This window comes from Triticum aestivum, chromosome 2D (assembly GCF_018294505.1).
Source record: "Triticum aestivum cultivar Chinese Spring chromosome 2D, IWGSC CS RefSeq v2.1, whole genome shotgun sequence".
Taxonomy (NCBI): Eukaryota; Viridiplantae; Streptophyta; class Magnoliopsida; order Poales; family Poaceae; genus Triticum; species Triticum aestivum.
The window spans coordinates 640,829,308-640,849,603 of NC_057799.1; the positions used below are offsets into that span (position 1 = coordinate 640,829,308).

The 20,296-nt window shown below is 49.0% G+C and overlaps 2 protein-coding genes across 2 annotated transcripts; one reads left to right on the forward strand and one right to left on the reverse strand.

Moving 5' to 3' along the window:
* The first annotated feature begins 329 nt into the window (after positions 1-329).
* LOC123055272 (receptor protein kinase TMK1) lies at positions 330-4,273 on the forward strand. The gene is made up of 2 exons (XM_044479263.1): positions 330-2,869; positions 3,419-4,273. Exons 1-2 carry the CDS (start codon positions 544-546, stop codon positions 3,940-3,942), a joined length of 2,850 nt encoding a protein of 949 aa, XP_044335198.1. The 5' UTR covers positions 330-543; the 3' UTR covers positions 3,943-4,273.
* A 2,951-nt stretch (positions 4,274-7,224) lies between these two features.
* Positions 7,225-10,426, reverse strand: LOC123055274 (nudix hydrolase 26, chloroplastic). Its single transcript, XM_044479264.1, has 6 exons — positions 10,151-10,426; positions 10,015-10,065; positions 9,777-9,869; positions 9,469-9,563; positions 7,625-7,739; positions 7,225-7,524 (listed from the first exon to the last, which is right to left on the reverse strand). Exons 1-6 carry the CDS (start codon positions 10,352-10,354, stop codon positions 7,438-7,440), a joined length of 645 nt encoding a protein of 214 aa, XP_044335199.1. The 5' UTR covers positions 10,355-10,426; the 3' UTR covers positions 7,225-7,437.
* Positions 10,427-20,296: the final 9,870 nt, after the last annotated feature.

A 20,296-nucleotide genomic window follows, 5' to 3' on the forward strand; every position in this document is an offset into this window, starting at 1 on the left:
AGCACTAATTTAATTGTAATTAAAGGAGTAAGTAAGTAAGTGAACAGCCCACACACGCCTCGAAAGACCAAAATAAACAATCACGTTCACAACCAACGAAAAGCAGCCGAGGCTGGGAGAGGGAGGGAGGGACAATCAAAAGGCGAAAGAGCGGCGTGGCGTTGGCGTGACTAAAATAAAATAAAGCCAAAGCAAAAAGGCTGTGGTTTCACTGGAAAACTCAAGTGAAAACAGAGGAGCAAGCCAGCCACGAGGAGACAAAAAGGAGAAACGAGTCAAGGTCGGGTCGGGTCGGGTCGGGCACGACAGCGAGGCACGCCACGCACCCACACCATTTGACACCCACATCACATTCCCTCCCGGTGACACTGCCGACCACAGCGCGCGAGCGACTCGAAGGGAAGGCAAATCCCTCTCACCTCGCCGCTTATCCCCACCCCCACCCCCATCCCCTCCCTTCCTTCCTCCCCACCGCCACCGCAAACCCAACTCCGGCCGCCTCGCCGCGCGCCGCCAATGCACCCGGACGCGTAGAGGCCCCCCATGGACGCGCCACCGCTCCTCCCCCTCATCCTCCTCCTCGCCATCGTCGGCGGCGGCGGGGTGGCCACGGCCGCGACGATCCACCCGGGCGACCTGGCCGTGCTGGAGGACCTGCGCCGCTCCCTCACCAACCCGGAGGTCCTCGGCTGGCCCAAGGGCGCCGACCCCTGCGGCGGCGGGTGGGACCACGTCTCCTGCGACCGCGACGGCCGGGTCAACAACCTGGACCTCAAGAGCATCGGCCTCGCCGGCGCCCTGCCCGCCTCCTTCTCCTCCCTCGACGCGCTCCAGGACCTCAGCCTCCAGACCAACGCGCTCTCCGGCCCGCTCCCCTCCTTCCGCGGCATGGCGGCCCTCCGCCACGCCTACCTCAACGACAACGCCTTCTCCTCCCTCCCCAACGACTTCTTCGACGGCCTCGACAGCCTCGAGGAGATCTGCCTCGACAACAACCCGCTCAACGCGACCGCCGGGGGGTGGGAGATCCCGCCCGCGCTCGCCGCCTCCTCGCCGCAGCTGCAGAGCCTGCGCCTCACCAACTGCAGCCTCGTCGGCGGGATCCCGGGGTTCCTCGGGGGCATGAGCGGGCTGCAGATGCTCACCCTCTCCTACAACAGGCTCTCCGGCCCGATCCCGGGCACCTTCGCCGGCTCCGGCGTCCAGAAGCTCTGGCTCAACAACCAGCTGGGCGAGACCAAGCTCTCCGGCACGCTCGACGTGCTCGCCGGGATGGCCGACCTCCAGCAGGCGTGGCTGCACGGCAACCAGTTCACCGGCCCCATCCCCGACGCCATCTCCAACTGCAAGCAGCTCGCCGCCCTCTGGCTCAACAACAACGACCTCGTCGGCCTCGTGCCGCCCGGCCTCACCGCCCTGCCGCTGCTCCGCGACGTCAAGCTCGACAACAACAACCTCGTCGGCCCCGCCCCGGCGCTCAAGGCCGGCAATCTTAGCTCCTCCCATAACGGCTTCTGCGCCGTCAAGCCCGAGGACAAGTGCGCGCCGGAGGTCATGGCATTGCTCCAGTTCCAAGCCGAGGCTGGTTATCCCGTCAAGCTGACCAGTTCATGGTCCGGGAACGACCCCTGCAAGGGCTGGCTGGGCGTCACCTGCTCTCAGGGGAAGGTGTCGGTGCTCAATCTGCCGTCCTCTGGCCTCAATGGCACCATCAGCAAGAGCCTCGGAGACCTCTCTGCCCTCTCGGACATCAGGCTTGATAGCAATAACCTCACCGGGCATGTGCCGGACAGCCTCACCGGCCTCAAGCTGCTAAAGAAGCTCGATTTGGGCATGAACGACCTGAATGGGCCTCTGCCGGCCTTCAGACCGGACGTCAATGTCATTCTCACCAGCAATCCCAACTTCAACACCAAGACGTCGCCGGGTGGTTCTGCTCCCAAGGACGCCACTCATTCACCAACAACGCCTGGCGCGCCGGGCTCACAAGGCCAAGGGGCTGCCTCTCCTGGCCAAGGGAACAAGAAGAGCAAAATTTTGTTGGCTACCACCATTCCAGTTGCGATCGGCGTGGTGGCTCTGCTGTCCCTGGGTGCTGTGGTGCTCTTCTGCAAGAAAAATGGGTCGTCAGTTCAGCCACAGGCGACCTCCTCCGTCGTCGTCCACCCCCGCAACAGTTCTGGCCCAGACAACTTGGTCAAGATTGTCATGACAAGCAATGACAGCTTCGGCGCGACGTCAAGCGGAACCAGCAGCCGGGATAGTGACATCCACATGATCGAGGCGCGCAATTTTGTGATCTCCGTGCAGGTTCTTCGTTGTGCCACCAAGAACTTTGCTCCGGACAATGTGCTTGGCCGTGGCGGATTCGGCGTCGTTTACAAAGGGGTGCTGCACGACGGCACCATGATTGCTGTGAAGAGGATGGAGTCCTCGGTGATCAGCAACAAGGCCCTCGACGAGTTCCAGGCAGAGATTGCCATTCTAACCAAGGTCCGGCACCGCAACCTGGTGTCGATAATGGGCTATGGGATCGAAGGCAATGAAAGGCTGCTGGTCTACGAGCACATGTCCAATGGAGCGCTGAGCAAGCATCTGTTCCACTGGAAGCAGCATGAGCTGGAGCCCCTCTCGTGGAAGAAGAGGCTGAACATTGCATTGGATGTTGCTCGTGGAATGGAGTATCTTCACACCCTTGCACAGCAGTGCTACATCCACAGGGATCTTAAGTCGGCAAACATTCTACTTGGCGATGATTTCCGAGCAAAGGTGTCGGATTTCGGGCTCCTTAAATCTGCACCGGACGGGAACTTCTCTGTGGCAACCAGACTCGCTGGAACTTTTGGATACTTGGCGCCTGAATATGCTGGTATGAAATACTTCGACTTGTTTTGCCCTGCTTAGTTCTGCAACTTCTGTTTTACTTCTGACCATCAGGTGTTAATTTTTTAGCATGCTTTATTAAGTATACAGTGACCCTGTGAATCCTTTGCTGTGTAAATAACCTCATTTAGATTTAGTAGAGAACTGAAAAACTGAATTGATGTGGCAAATATCTTGCAATTTTTTTTGAACTGGTCATTCTGATTGAAATCCCAGTGTAAGTAACCTCATGTAAGAGATAGCCGAGTTGATTTGATAATGACATTGGAAATGTTTGATGAACTAGTTATTCTAACTGGGAACCCTGTGACCACTAATTTGCAAATTACTGCACAAGTTTATACACCAACTCTTCTATCAATAGAACATGTATCTTTGTCCAACATTGTGAAGTTTGAACCACCTTCTGATGCAGTATATAAAAGCTTCCATGATGAGAAATTTACTACCAAGTATTTATCATTTTCATGTTATTTGTGTTATTATGGTTCCTGAATGTGTGTCGCTGATAAGTTGTTGCACATGATCACTGCAGTGACCGGAAAAATCACGACGAAAGCAGATGTTTTCAGCTTCGGGGTGGTGCTGATGGAGCTGATAACCGGAATGACCGCCATCGACGAGAGACGCATCGACGAGGAAACCCGGTATCTGGCCTCGTGGTTCGGTCAGATAAGGAAGGACGAAGAGAAGTTCAGGGCAGCCATCGACCCGACCCTGGAGCTCACCGACGAGATTTTCGAGAGCATCTCGGTGCTCGCGGAGCTGGCCGGGCACTGCACCTCCCGGGAGCCCTCCCAGCGGCCGGACATGGGCCACGCCGTGACGGTGCTCGTGCCCATGGTGGAGAAATGGAAGCCGTCGAGCAACGAGGCCGAGGACTACATGGGCATCGACCTGCACCTGCCGCTGCTCCAGATGGTGAAGGGGTGGCAGGAGTCGGAGGCGAGCATGACCGACGGCAGCATCATGAGCCTGAGCCTGGAAGACAGCAAGGGCAGCATCCCCGCCCGGCCCGCCGGGTTCGCCGAGTCCTTCACCTCCGCCGACGGCCGGTGAACCTTGATCATCATCATCGTCATCGCCATGTCTACAAGAAATAAGTACATTGTCTCTCCCGGACCTCCCTCCCCTGTTTCGGCACAAGCGTTCGTTTCGTTCTTGTAGGTAAAGTAAAAGGGGTGCGTCGTTCGTCGTCCATGTGCTTGTGCTTCTGCCGCTGTAGATAGACATCTTGTTTTTGTTTTCGTTAACTTTTTTGTTCAACTGGGTGCTACCGTAGGATGGATGGATTGGTCGCCTTTTTCCATTATTCCAGTCTTGAGACTGAAGCTTCTGGCTTTACCTAGCAATCAAATCAAATCAAATCATATCATGCTTCTCTGATTGATCCACTGCCTGTACCTGGAACCGAATTTTCTCCTTCTTTTCCTTTGCAATGGCATCTGGCATCTGGTTCCTCATGCTCTTGGCCTCATGGCTGCAAAGGCCAAAGGGGGACATCACCTGTGATCCTCCATGCCGTCCACCATGATTCATGGGCCATGTATGCACTGTTGAGGGGGCAGCAAGTACCAGTCCAGGCTTGCACCAGTCTTCTCAGGCTCTACACACTTGATCTCCCATGCCCCATTCTCTAATAACAATAATAATAACAACACTTCAATTATTGTTGCTACAAAACAAATCGACCACCACCATTGAAGCAAGCAAGCAAGCAAACAAATCTGCAGCACCAGTAGCTGGCTGGCTGGAGGTAACATATGAATGCTGATCTTTATGCAGGTTCTCTTCTCTGGAGTTGTAGTTATCTGACAAGTGGCGCTTGAAAATGCACACTTGATGTGAAGCCAGTGATCCTTGCTTAGCTGTGGCTCACTTGCATATATGCTCCTATTAACCACTGACGTTGGTTGCTAGGAATCTTCTTCCTGGGCTGAAAGTGACTCCAGTGATGGCCTTTTTCTTTTCTGTGGCGCTGAAAGTGAGTGTAATTACCGGGGTTAATCAAGTGTCGTTGTCGAGGAATCCTCCACGGCATCGATGATTTGTTGTTTAATGATGATGATGGCGATGATGATGTGTCTCCCTGGCCACGTGGCTATCGTCCCAGCTGGCGTGCAATAACTGCGTGGCCGACGGAGTAGAGCAAAAGCGACATCTCTGGTCTGGTCTATGCTTAGCTTGCTTAGCTGCTGCTAATTAATCCACATGACACTGTTGTCAGCCTAGAGAGATCGTGTACAGCAAGTTAGCAGTACACACACATCAAGTGTTGGGCACTCTATCTCTATGTACAAGCGTGCATTAGGTCAGAATAATGCCGAGCTCTGTACCCTCCACGTGAGATGCTCCGTCCTTGTTAAGCTTGAGCCGGACGCCATTGCATTGCTGGTGAGCAATTAGTGGAAGCTGGTCTAAGGCTAAGCTAACCAGAGAGGCAGGCAGCGTAGTGTAGAGTGTGGACTGAGGAACAGTAGTGATGTTTTGCAGTACCAATTCGAGAAGCAGCTACTTGCTGTTGGGTGTGTGTTTGCGAGATGGTTCCGGCACCAGCACGTTCGTGGTGTAGAGCGTATGTATACGTCACGTATAACGAGACCGCGCACCTGCCGCCTGCCGCCTGCCGTGCTGTGCTCTTGTCGCCGTCCGTCGTATTTGTACTGTACTGTACGCCACGGTACCGGCCGTGTATGTATGTGTGTGTACATCACGGGTAGTTATGGTTGCAATCAGTCGCTCTGTCTGTCAGGTGGCCCATCTGCATCAAGCCCTACGTCCGGCCTTGGATACATCCGAAGAAAATGGGCAACGTTTGGATACACGTTGCTGTTGGTTGGGCCGTCAGCATTATCGGCTAGGAATGTAGAGCTTTCTTCTCTCTGTCTTTTTTGCGAGGAAGTAGGCATTCATACATACGTAGACACTAGGAAGGAAGTAGTCACATGCACACAGTGCCAGTGCCTGCGATCTTGTACGCGCATGTGGTATGAATTATGATACATACATGTCTATCGTCGTCACGTACGTGGTTGCGCGGGAATTATTACCCAACTTGTGATTGATTAGTCGGAGGGTCAGGGCCGGGGAACTGCCTGGTTGTGCATGTGGAGGGAAGGAGAGACATGCGTGGACATGGACATGTGGGTGGCACAGGAGAAGCTCTGGCGGACGGACGGACGCCGTGGTGGCAGGGCAGCGGCAGCGGCAGCGGCACGGCAATCATTGAAGCTTCCCTTGTGGTTGTGCGGCCTCCTTGTCCTCCATCTCACATGCCATGGCGGGTCTGCTTGCTGCCACTTGCAATGGCGAGCATGGTCCGGTCCGGTTCCCCGGGCACGGGATGGCGTCACCTGCTTCAGTTAAAACTTAAAACCCCTGCGAGATGAGAGAGGCAGAGGCTGGTCATGGGCTGTGCCCTGGCCCCAGATGCTCCTACCCTAGTGCCCTGTCATGCCATACTGTCCACGATGAAGAATTTTTCAGCAAGCTTGGAATTTTCAGTGATCAAATCCTTCAGTTCAAAGACCTCCACAGCATGACACACGCCAAGGCTGGCAACAGTCAAATTTCCTAGTGCTGCCGTCGTCAGGCAGGCAGCTTCACCGCTCCGGTAATACGCTTTTGTCCAGGTGCATTGCATTGCAGCTTGCAGGGATCTGTTTACCATAAAAAACAGAGCAGAGCACAAAGGGCACAAATTAAAGGCCACGGCATGGCACGGGCAGTTCATGAGGAAAGGAAAGGCGGAAGGAGGCCACCAACGACCGTCGGCCGCACAGCGAAACATTGACTCCGCCCAGCTGCTTTCCTTCCCGCCGGCGAGGAGACCCAACCAACCTTTATAACGGGCGGCATTTAACAGCTCCCATGCTCCACGCACGCCGCCGCCGCCGATCCCCATCCATCCACCTCCCTCACCTAACCACATCGCATGCCATTACTGCAATCCCTCCTCCTCCCACGGCCACGGGACACTGGGACAAACTCACAGACAATATCATGCCGGAGAGAGACCACCCGGTACAAAGCGTGGAGGCCTTGATTGTCCTCCGTGCTCCCACACCAAGCCACAGCAAAGCAAAGCAAAAGGCCATGGCCAACAGCCAGGACGCTTCAGTTCAGGCATTTGGTCCCCAAGGACACGGAAGATCATTTCCATCGCCACCGGGATCGGCGCTTAATAACAGCTCAAGAAGGAAGGCTCTACTACCTGTTGATCTGAGCCACGGCGACAGCAGCAGCGATGCTGTTTTCTCCTGGCCAAAAAGTATCAGGCCCTGCTCGCGTCCATGTTGCATGCTACCAAGATTTGCCGGAACTAGAACCAAACAGACGGCGGGTGGGAACTGTAGCCAGATTATTATTATTATTGCGACAACAACGTACTCATCTCGTTGCGCATGATCGGGCTACGGGGATCCAATGCCGGGATAGCAGGCGGCGGCGATACGCCAGACGTTCTAGAAATACTCCGTGGCCCCAATACATTTTTGAGAAATTATTGATTGACACAGCCCCTCTACGTATAAAGCCCGTGGGAGACTGCAAAGTCTATGACGAAGCTGTTGGATCTGACTGTAGATATGGGGCGAAGTGCTTCAGTGTCTCCTTGTAGACAGGTTTCTTGAAATCAACAGCCTGTGTGTGAGTTCGACATGGAAACTGTGTTAGTAGGCGCCCCAGATTCAAGAAACAGGAGGGATCGGGTGTTATTATCGAGCTGGAATAAATGGACCACCTTCTCAATCACTTGCTGAGGGGTCATCCATGCCCACTCGGAGAACTCCGGCTTCTCGGATCCATCGCCCATCAGGTTGATCTCGTCATCACCCCCCGTAAGCCTAAATAGAAACCTGCTCATACGAAGTACACGGTTAACGTACAGATCTGATCAGCTCCTAAATAGAAACCTGCTCATTTGAAGCACATGGTTAAGGTACAAATCTGATTACCTCGTAAATGCATTATGTATACACCGATTAAGATTTCAATCAACAAGGTCACGGTTAGTGTACAGATCTGATTAGCTCCTAAATGTTTTATGTATATCGATTTAGATTTCAATCAAGAACGATGGGCGGATATTGATTATTTCAGACAGAAATTAACTCTGAATAAGAAACATCTAACCAAGTTCCAACTTACACAAGTCTGAATGACTGGCCCTAAATGACAGGTATAGGCCCCAACCCTAAGACTAAATTGAAGAGTTTGAGGGAGGTGAGGAGATGTCATAAGTAGGCTGGCCACTGTAGCATACATCCATGGAAATATCTCCAGCCCAAATTTGGATAGCCACACATACCAACTACCAACCATAAAATTTATACCAGTCAGTGACATGAGCCATTGTGAAAGATAATAGGAATCCAATACTAATCTATCAAAATCATTAGACAGCATCAGGAGATAACAGCAGTTGCATAACATAGAAAGAGTTTCAATCACTCACACATGAATTGTGTTTCTATTTCGGTCCAACATAAAGAAATAACTCGATCTTACTGCAGTAAGTTCTGCCTTTTGACTTCCGGCAGCTTAACAATCGACCACTAGGAATCGGACAGTTCTACTGAGCACCAAAATTGACTAGCTGTTACAGGCTACGAGGAACTACATGTCCTGGACTCAAAATTCAGTAGGAAGCTTCGTACCAACGGATGCATTACGAAAACTTCAGATCGGTACAAGCGTGACCTTGGGTGCATGTGAGTGGTTGGACAGATTCAAGATGTTCATCTCACAGTTTAATGTCTCTTCAGACTTTCCTGCCCATGCCCTCATAAGGAGCTTCGTATTGAATTTTTGTCTATGCATCTCGTATAATTTTTTCCAATGTACTACAGCTGGAGACATGTATGTGCACATGCACACCGTGCAAGACAAGTGTGCACAGCATACTCCGCACATGCATACAAGTGCATCCAGTGAATGACTTATTAACAATTGCAAGTTGAACTGTAGAGGAGGATCATGTATGTTAGGTTGAAATGTAGAGGAGCATGCATACAAGGTGTTAAACTCTCTGACTTCTAACAATACAAAAGGTTGAAATTGATTTGTAACATGTATGTTACATACAACTAGGGCATATACAATCTTCCATGGTACTCCCTGTGTAAACTAATATAAGAGCGTTTAGATCACTACTTTAGTATTCTAAACACTCTTATATTAGTTTACGGAGGGAGTAGCTGTGAGCCTATAATGCATAAAGTTTAATGGATAATGAAGCATGTTCAGATGTTAGTATGGATGCATATAATAAGGCATGTTATGATGCAATCATGGATTATTATGGTGCGACATATTTTTAATGGATTTTGCTGACAACTTAACTGACATCAGATTTACTTCGTGAATCGCTACATGGCATGAATAATAGTGTGGTGGTTTGGCAAAGAGAGTTTTGCAACGGCCATGGCTACGCAGCTGTATCTTGGGGTTGGAGTATTCTGTTTGTCAAGTGTCAACTGCTATGCCTATGCATTAAAATGATTCTTGTAAGACTTTCCTTTCAGGTTGAAACAGGTAGAAACCCACAACAAACTTTTTGTTACTAAGCATCATTCTGAGCCTTACCACTTCTGAGCCTGGCCCTTCCAGTTGGTTCCCCACCTAGCATTCAGCTTGTCTTTGACATCCGCGGGGAAATCATATTTCAACCAATTGGGGGCCTACACGGACACACGCAGCGCGATCAGCAAGAAACCTTTTTCGTTATGAAAACAAATTCACCCAGCTGCATATTGGGAGCAGAGGGACACTAGAGATTTATCACTAGTTAGTACGGTTGAAATTGGCCAATTCATTTCTGGTACATGCCTCAAAGTAAATCACGATTATAAGAACATGTGAAGAAAGTGAAGGACCGCCGAGTGCCGACTGACCTCGGCGACAACCTCGGCAGATCTAACACCGGTTTCTTCCCTCAATTCCCTGATGGCAGCTGCTCGTGGCTCTTCCCCTGGGTCTATCCCACCCTGTGGCGACGCAGAACACTCGGCAAATCAACAACGGGCTGGTATTACGTGTACCAGGATGCAGCAGCAACGATAGTAATAATCGATAATTAGACTAGTGAACAACGACTTCCAATGGTCGTCAAACTGTTGTGTTTAGTACTACCTGAGGCATCTGCCACGCCGTGGGGATGTCGATCCTGGACGCGGAGAAGATCTGCGGGGGGAGAGAAGCGATCAGTGAGAGAGGGGAGCATCGAGAGCGTCAACGGGGGAGGGGGAGCGGGGGAGGGGTGGGGTGCCTTGGTGAGGGTGGGGTCGGCGAGGCAGATGCCGACGTTGGTGCGGTAGCCCTCGGGCGGCGACTCCATGGTGGCGAACACGGCGAGCGGCGAGGCCGAGCAGGAGAGCGGGCGGCGGCGGGCGATCCGGGGGAGCCGGAGAACGGCGGAGGAGGAGGAGATTGTGGGGGTGAGAATGAGGCAGCGTGCGGCGGCCACCGTCATCGGTCCACCCGCAAACCCAACCCAACCCAATCGATTGGGGCGGGGGGTCAGAGACACAACCAGAGTGGTGGTGGGCTGGTGGCTGGCAGACCCGGCCAAATGGGCCAGTCCTGCCCTGTTGGGCCTGGCCTGGCATGCCGGGGCCGCGAGGCTTGTTTATTTTTTTTATATACAACCCAATAGGCTGAATATAGCCTCAAAACAGCCCAATAGGCGGGATCCTACACGGGCCAGCGGGGTATATGCGTCGTCGGTATGGCCCGTGTAAATATGGGGGCCATGCCTGGGTCAGGGAGAGCGGCACGCGTGCCGGCCCGACACGACCCGTGTTGTTGGCGTGTCTGGGTGGGCTACGCCGTGTCTGGCACGTATATCCCTAGGTGGGTCGTGTCTTGTCTGGCACGTATAGTCCTGGTGAGGCCAGGCCGACCCGAGAGCCCCTAGCTGACACTCGTGAGCGTCAGAAAGAGGAGCTTTCGCTTAGGGAGCGATCTCAATGGGCCGGCCCATTCCCTGGCCATACAGCGAGCCTGTACTGAAAATCCAAAAAAAAAACGTTTGACTGAGGAATCAAACCTGCAACACCACGATAGAGAGAAAATCTCCCTTACCACGTGACCTGCTGAGTGATAATGATTAATATCCTGCGTGAGTACTTAAAAACAAAATGCAGTGATCCAAAAAAATAAAACATTTCGACCATTGCACATTTTTTTAACATGCATTGAACATTTTTGTAATATATGATGAACATTCCTTAAATACACATTGAACATTTTCATCATATACGCTGAACAATTTTCAAATCCAAATTGAACATTTTTGTGATATGCGCTGAACAGTTTTAAAATACACATTGAACATTTTTGTAATATACGCTGAACTTTTTTAAGTACACAATGGACATTTCTTAATATACGGTGGGCATTTTTTAAATACATGATGAACATTTTTAAAATACATGATGAACTCTTGTACAATACACACAAAAAAGAAGAAAGTAAAAATCAACAAAAAGACACAGATTGTTCAGCGCAATAATATATTGATAAAAAATATATGATGAAATATTTTTACATGTATTAATAATGGAAGAAAAAGGACAAGAAAGAGAATGAAAAAACTAGAAAGAACCAGAAAGAAAAAACCGAAAAGGTAAAACAAAAATAAAAAGGCGACAGAAGAAGCGAACGAACAACACTCGATGCAGCGAACTGGGCCGGCCTGTTGGGGAACGTAGTAATTTTAAAAATTTCCTACGCACACGCAAGATCATGGTGATGCATAGCAACGAGAGGGGAGAGTGTTGTCCACGTACCCTCGTAGACCGAAAGCGGAAGCGTTAACACAACGCGGTTGATGTAGTCGTACGTCTTCACGATCCGACCGATCAAGTACCGAACGCACGGCACCTCCGAGTTCAGCACACGTTCAGCTCGATGACGTCCCTCGAACTCCGATCCAGCCGAGTGTTGAGGGAGAGTTTCGTCATCACGACGGCGTGGTGACGATGATGATGTTCTACCGACGCAGGGCTTCGCCTAAGCACCGCTATGATATTATCGAGGTGTAATATGGTGGAGGGGGGCACCGCACACGGCTAAGAGATCAATAGATCAATTGTTGTGTCTATGGGGTGCCCCTGCCCCCGTATATAAAGGAGCAAGGGGGAGGCGGCCGGCCAAGGAGGAGGGTGCGCCAAGGGAGGAGTCCTACTCCCACCGGGAGTAGGACTCCTCCTTTCCTTGTTGGAATAGAAGGGAAGGGAGAAGGAGAAAGAAGGAAGGGGGCACCCCCCTTCCCTAGTCCAATTCGGACTGGTCCATGGGGAGGGGTGCGGCCACCCTTTGGGGCCTTTCTCTCCTTTCCCGTATGGCCCATTAAGGCCCAATACGAATTCCCGTAACTCTCCGGTACTCCGAAAAATACCCGAATCACTCGGAACCTTTCCGAAGTCCGAATATAGTCGTCCAATATATCAATCTTTACGTCTCGGCCATTTCGAGACTCCTCGTCATGTCCCCGATCTCATCCGGGACTCCGAACTCCTTCGGTACATCAAAACACATAAACTCATAATATAACCGTCATCGTAACGTTAAGCGTGCGGACCCTACGGGTTCGAGAACTATGTGGACATGACCGAGACACCTCTCCGGTCAATAACCAATAGCGGAACCTGGATGCTCATATTGGTTCCCACATATTCTACGAAGATCTTTATCGGTCAGACCGCATAACAACATACGTTGTTCCGTTTGTCATCGGTATGTTACTTGCCCGAGATTCGATCGTCAGTATCTCGATACCTAGTTCAATCTCGTTACCGGCAAGTCTCTTTACTCGTTCCGTAATACATCATCCCGCAACTAACTCATTAGTTACAATGCTTGCAAGGCTTATAGTGATGTGTATTACTGAGTGGGCCCAGAGATACCTCTCCGACAATCGGAGTGACAAATCCTAATCTTGAAATACGCCAACCCAACAAGTACCTTTGGAGACACCTGTAGAGCACCTTTATAATCACCCAGTTACGTTGTGACGTTTGGTAGCACACAAAGTGTTCCTCCGGTAAACGGGAGTTGCATAATCTCATAGTCATAGGAACATGTATAAGTCATGAAGAAAGCAATAGCAACATACTAAACGATCGAGTGCTAAGCTAACGGAATGGGTCAAGTCAATCACATCATTCTCCTAATGATGTGATCCCGTTAATCAAATGACAACTCATGTCTATGGCTAGGAAACATAACCATCTTTGATCAACGAGCTAGTCAAGTAGAGGCATACTAGTGACACTCTGTTTGTCTATGTATTCACACATGTATCAAGTTTTCGGTTAATACAATTCTAGCATGAATAATAAACATTTATCATGATATAAGGAAATAAATAATAACTTTATTATTGCCTCTAGGGAATATTTCCTTCACGGCCCACCTGGGGGCGCTGCGGGCGTAGCCACTGCTGTTTGCCGCGCGCGAGCGCAAATAGGATTTGCCGGCCGACCCGTCTGACCAGGTACGGTGGCCGGTCTGGATGGATGGGTAGCTGTTACCGCCCAACCCACTTCCTTTGCATCCACTACGCCAGCCCAAGACCCACCAGAGGAAGCGGCCCAGGAATGGGGCCAGCGAAGGGGCAAGGCCAGCGACTGTTCCCGGCCCACAACATGGTGACCTAATCGTCTACTTGACCACCTACCACCGTCCCGTGAGGTAACATTTTGGTAGTTATAGCCTTTCATCCCATCACATTCCTCAAATTTGGCCACCTGATTTCTTTCTATCACCCAAACACTATTAGAGAAAATCTTATAGGCAGACGCTTACTAGTAGCGTGGGTTTATACCCCTCGCTGCTGCTACTTATTAGTAGCGCGTGTTTATAACCCCCGCTACTACTAAGTTGATAGTAGCAGCGCGGGTTTATAACCCTCGCTGCTGCTAAGTGGTCTCTGCCGTGCCGCCTGGGACATGCAATAGCAGTAGCGAGAGGTATAAACCCACGCTACTACTAAGTTGATAGTAGTAGCACGGGTTTATAACCCTCGCTACTACTAAGTGGTCTCTATCGTACCCCCCGGGACATGCCATAGTAGTAGCGAGGGGTATAACCCCGCGCTACTACTATCGACCCACCAAGACATGTGTACACATAGCGTGCGGAGGCCCAAATCCAAACCCACACTCTTCTGATTCCCCTTCTCCTCCCACCCGCGATTCCCTTCCTCGCCCACAGCCACTGCCGGCCTCGCACCTCGGCGCCACTCACAAATCCGACGACCTCCTCTCGCACTGCAGACCCCTCCCCTCCCCCTCCTTCCTTCTTATCTCTGTTGGAAGGAGAGGGAAACCAGCAGAGCGTCTTTAATGGCGGCGGCCAGATCCGCCATGGACGCAACCACTTGCACCTCCTCGCTGGGACAGGGCCTCATGAGGACATGTGACCACAATGGTCAAGGCTCCCACGACAAGCAGCAGCAGGTCACCGGGCTTCATCTAGGGTTTCAGGCGTCGACTCCAACTCCGGCGGCCACCGGTGAGTTCCTCCTCCTCCTGCTCTATATCTCTCTCTTCCTCTTTCTGATATTTTTCTCTTCTTTTATAGCAACAGTAGACGAGAGGTGCGGGCACAAGTTGGGTGGGGAAGCACCATCACCATGGACAACTTCATCCCCTACATGACCAGTAGTAGCCATGGATCGAGAGGACGATGACGCCTAGCAGCAGCAGCCGCCATGGATGGAATTTTTTTAATTCTCAATTAGTCAGTAGTAGCGCTGGTTCCTGACACACACTACAACTAAGTAGTAGTAGCGCGGGTGGCAATCGCGCTACTACTACTAGAAGTAGCAGTAGCGCGGGTACCACCCGCGCTACTGCTAAAAGTTAGCTGTAGCGCCGTATCAGTAGTGTGGGCACCCGCGCTACTGATATACCTAAAACCCACACTACTGCTAGGCTTTTCCCTAGTAGTGAAACCCGTCATGACAAAGCGACGACGTTGAAGGAGCAAACCAAGGCGCTCGCGGATCTGATAATGGTGATCCTGGTGATGTCGAGCAAGAACAACGAAATCCACCCCGCTATACTTGAGTTTGTAAGGGTGAAGCGAGCGACTGAGCGCTCGGTCGAGGAGTTGCGCGCCTAGGTGGGATATTTGCGAGTGAAATTTCTAGAGAAGAACAAGGGGAGGGACAAGGAGGCGTCATCGCACTACATTCCTCAAATTTGAAGTCAGCGTTGGAGATGCCCCAACACAGCTTAGATTTTCAGATTTTCAGTGCTAACACGACTTAAGTTTTAAGATTTTCTGAAAAAGCTTAGCTTAGGCGCTTAAGATTTTGAAAAGGAAGGAGTACATACTACCGTGTCTATCGGCTATGTTCATCCGCAAACATTGGGAGAACCCCTTGGAGGAACCTTCCGATCGGTTGTGCATTGCAAACAACTGAACCTCGTCGTGTTTTGTGTTAAATTTACTGTGTCGATCGGCCTAACAGCTTAGGCATGCAGAAAGGTAATTAGAGCATTTTCTAGGGCATTTGGAGCAAAAAAAAACAACCTCCTCCAACAGCTGCCCCAAAAGAAAAAGTTAACAAAGAAAAATTTGGGAAGCCCCAAAAGTGGAACGACAGGCTATGTATTTACACTGCCACAAACACAAAATGCATCCCCGCGCGCAGCCCAACCGTCTCCTTCAGAACATTCCACGGCCGAATTCGCTTGCGCCGCCGCTGCCCCCACTGATTCCGGTCAAATCCTGCCGGATCAAGCCGCTCCTGCCGCCGCCGCACCACCCCGCCGCCCGAATCCGCCACTTCTGCGGTCGCACGAGCCATCGCGTGATAACCCACAAGTATAGGGGATCGCAACAGTTTTCGAGGGTAGAGTTTTCAACCCAAATTTGTTGATTCGACACAAGGGGAGCCAAAGAATATTCTCAAGTATTAGCAGTTGAGTTGTCAATTCAACCACACCTGGATAACTTAGTATCTGCAGCAAAGTATTTAGTAGCAAAGTAATATGGAAGTAACGGTAACGGTAGCAAAAGTAATATTTTTGGGTTTTGTAGTGATTGTAACAATAGCAACAGTAAAGTAAATAAGCGAAGAACAATATGTGAAAAGCTCGTAGGCATTGGATCGGTGATGGAGAATTACGCCGGATGCGGTTCATCATGTAACAGTCATAACATAGGGTGACACAGAACTAGCTCCAATTCATCAATGTAATGTAGGCATGTATTCCGAATATAGTCATACGTGCTTATGGAAAAGAACTTGCATGATATCTTTTGTCCTACCCTCCCGTGGCAGCGGGGTCCTAGCGGAAACTAAGGGATATTAAGGCCTCCTTTTAATAGAGTACCGGACCAAAGCATTAACACATAGTGAATACATGAACTCCTCAAACTACGGTCATCACCGGGAGTGGTCCCGATTATTGTCACTTCGGGGTTGCCGGATCATAACACATAGTAGGTGACTATAGACTTGCAAGATAGGATCAAGAACTCACATATATTCATGAAAACATAATAGGTTCAGATCTGAAATCATGGCACTCGGGCCCTAGTGACAAGCATTAAGCATAGCAAAGTCATAACAACATCAATCTCAGAACATAGGGGATACTAGGGATCAAACCCTAACAAAACTAACTCGATTACATGATAAATCTCATCCAACCCATCACCGTCCAGCAAGCCTACGATGGAATTACTCACGCACGGCGGTGAGCATCATGAAATTGGTGATGGAGGATGGTTGATGATGACGATGGCGACGGATTCCCCTCTCCGGAGCCCCGAACGGACTCCAGATCAGCCCTCCCGAGAGGTTTTAGGGCTTGGCGGCGGCTCCATATCGTAAAACGTGATGAATCCTTCTCTCTGATTTTTTTCTCCCCGAACACGAATATATGGAGTTGGAGTTGAGGTCGGTGGAGCTCCAGGGGGCCCACGAGGCAGGGGGCGCGCCCAGGGGGGAGGCGCGCCCCCACCCTCGTGGACAGGTGGTCGGCCCCCTGGCCTTGATTCTTTCGCCAATATTTTTAATATTTTCCAAAAATAAGTTTCGTGGAGTTTCAGGTCATTCCGAGAACTTTTGTTTCTGCACATAAATAACACCATGGCAATTCTGCTGAAAACAACGTCAGTCCGGGTTAGTTCCATTCAAATCATGCAAGTTAGAGTCCAAAACAAGGGCAAAAGTGTTTGAAAAAGTAGATACGAGGGAGACGTATCAACTCCCCCAAGCTTAAACCTTTGCTTGTCCTCAAGAAATTCAGTTGATAAACTGAAAGTGATAAAGAAAAACTTTTACAAACTCTTTTTGCTCTTGTTGTTGTAAATATGTAAAACCAACATTCAAGTTTTCAGCAAAGATTATGACTAACCACATTCACAATAACACTTAGGTCTCATGTTTACTCATATCAATGCATAATCAACTAGCGAGCAATAATAAAAAATCTCGGATGACAACACTTTCTCAAAACAATCATAATATGATATAACAAGATGGTATCTCGCTAGCCCTTTCTGAGACCGCAAAACATAAATGCAGAGCACCTTTAACGATCAAAGACTGACTAAACATTGTAATTCATGGTAAAAGAGATCCAGTCATAGTCATACCCAATATAAGTTAATAGTAATGAATGCAAGTGACAGCGGTGCTCTCCAGCTGGTGCTTTTTAATAAGAGGGTGATGACTCAACATAAAAGTAAATAGATAGGCCCTTCGCAGAGGGAAGCAGGGATTTGTAGAGGTGCTAGAGCTCGATTTTGAAATAGAGATAAATAATATTTTGAGCGGTATACTTTCATTGTCAACATAACAACCGAGAGATGGCGATATCTTCCATGCTACACACATTATAGGCGGTTCCCAAACAGAATGGTAAATTTTATACTCCCCCTCCACCAACAAGCATCGATCCATGGCTTGCTTGAAACAACGAGTGCCTCCAACTAGCAACAGTCCCAGGGGGAGTTTTGTTTGCAATTATTTTGATTTGGTTTGCATAAAGCATGGGACTGGGCATCCCGGTGACCAATCATTTTCTCATGAGTGAGGAGCGGAGTCCACTCCTCTTGAGAATAACCCGCCTAACATGGAAGATAAGGACAACCCTAGTTGATACATGAGCTATTCGAGCATACAAAACATAATTTCATTTGAAGGTTTAGAGTTTGGCACATACAAATTTACTTGGAACGGCAGGTAGATACCGCATATAGGAAGGTATGGTGGACTCATATGGCATAACTTTGGGGTTTAAGGGATTGGATGCACAAGCAGTATTCCCGCTTAGTACAAGTGAAGGCTAGAAAAAGACTGGGAAGCGACCAACTAGAGAGCGACAACAGTCATGAACATGCATTAAAATTAATAAATATTAAGTACAAGCATGAGTAGGATATAATCCACCATAAACATAAATATCATGAAGGCTATGTTGATTTGTTTCAACTACATGTGTGAACATGTGCCAAGTCGAGTCACTTAAATCATTCAAAGGAGGATACCACCCTATCATACCACATCACAACCATTTTAATAGCATGTTGGCACGCAAGGTAAAGCATTATAACTCATAGCTATACAAGCATGGCACAAGCAACTATAATATCTAATTGTCATTGCAAACATGTTTATTCATAATAGGCTGAATCAGGAACGATGAACTAATCATATTTACAAAAACAAGAGAGGTCGAGTTCATACCAGCTTCTCCCATCTCAATCAGTCCATCATATATCGTCATAATTGCCTTTCACTTGCACGACCGAACGATGCGAATAATAATAATAGTGCACGTGCATTGGACTAAGCTGGAATCTGCGAGCATTCAATAAACAGGAGAAGACAAGACAATATGGGCTCTTGGTTAAATCAACAATAATGCATATAAGAGCCACTTCAACAATTTAATTATGGTCTTCTCCTATCAACCCCCAAAGAAAAGAAAAGAAATAAAACTATTTACACGGGAAAGCTCCCAACAAGCAAAAGAAGAACATGAAATATTTTTGGGTTTCTTTTTAATTAATACTACTACAGCATGAAAGTAAACTAGCTTAAAGCTACAACTATTTTTTTGGTTTTTCTTAAGGTTTTTCAAACACACAAGAAGAAAGCAGGAAAAGAAAATAAACTAGCATGGATAGTACAGTGAAAGAGTATGAACACCGACATCTAGCAATGAGTGCGTGAACATAAATGTAATATCGGTGGGAAATACGTACTCCCCCAAGCTTATGCTTTTGGCCTAAGTTGGTTTATTGCCACGGATGGCCTGGCGGATATCCATAGTTGTAGTTGGGGTCGTACTGCGAAGAGGAGGACTCCGATTGCCACTGATTGGCAATCATCTCCGGATCCCACTGGTAATTAGACTGTCGTGGAGGATCAAATTATGGTTCCGACACTGGCTCTGGGGCTGATGTAGGGTTCCGGTAGGCGTGAATGGCCGCCAGCAGAACGAGATACTGACCTACAGATAAATCAAACAAGGAAGGAGCAGGCAAGGTAATAGTCTCGGGATGATGTTTATCAAAGAACAATTTGTATTTAAGCTCCCCTTCCCTATTCTTTACAATAAAATCATGCGCTACCATACTCTTATAATCTAAATAAACAGTGGGCAACAATTCTTCTTCTTTTTCATAGTGCCTAATAGGCATGTTATAATATGCAGCAAGGCATGAAGCATAGACACCTCCAAAGATGGGGCCCTTTGTACGGTTCAGACTTAACCGTTTGGCAATAATACCGCCCATACTAACAGAGTCATCGCGGAATAAACCATGGAACAAAATAATATCAGGAACACTAAGGTTTCCACAGTTTCCGCGACCAATTAAGCAACGACTAGCAAATATTGTAAAGTAGCGTAAAACAGGAAAATGTATGCTAGTGATTCTTGCATCGGAAACCTTCCTAGTTTCCCCTACAGTAATAGTGTCAATAAACCCGTCCACATCTTTACGATGTGGTTCCTCTAAACTACCCTCGAAAGGTATTTTGCAAACCCTGCAAAATTCATCTAGAGACATCTTCTTAACCACATCATATAAATGAAACTCTACTGAAGGAGGTGATTCCTTGGGATAATAGTAGAAGTTTTGCACAAAAGTATTGGTGAGTAAGAGATACTGTTCGCGTTGGTCGCGGAGGAAGTCGGTGAGGCCTGCATTCTCAGCCAATTCATAAAAATCATCATAAATCCCGGCTGCTCTCAAGAAATCATTGGAAGTGCATTCACACGGCCGAACCTCCGCGGTGCGAGGCAGATTATATTTGGGCCTCTCTGCTTCCTCACTTTGCTTTTCCTTCGAGTTTCGGCTCGATGAGCCCCTCAAAAATCTCTTCATTATTTTCTGAAAAATTCTGAAATTTTAGTAACTTCAAACAAAAGTGAACCAA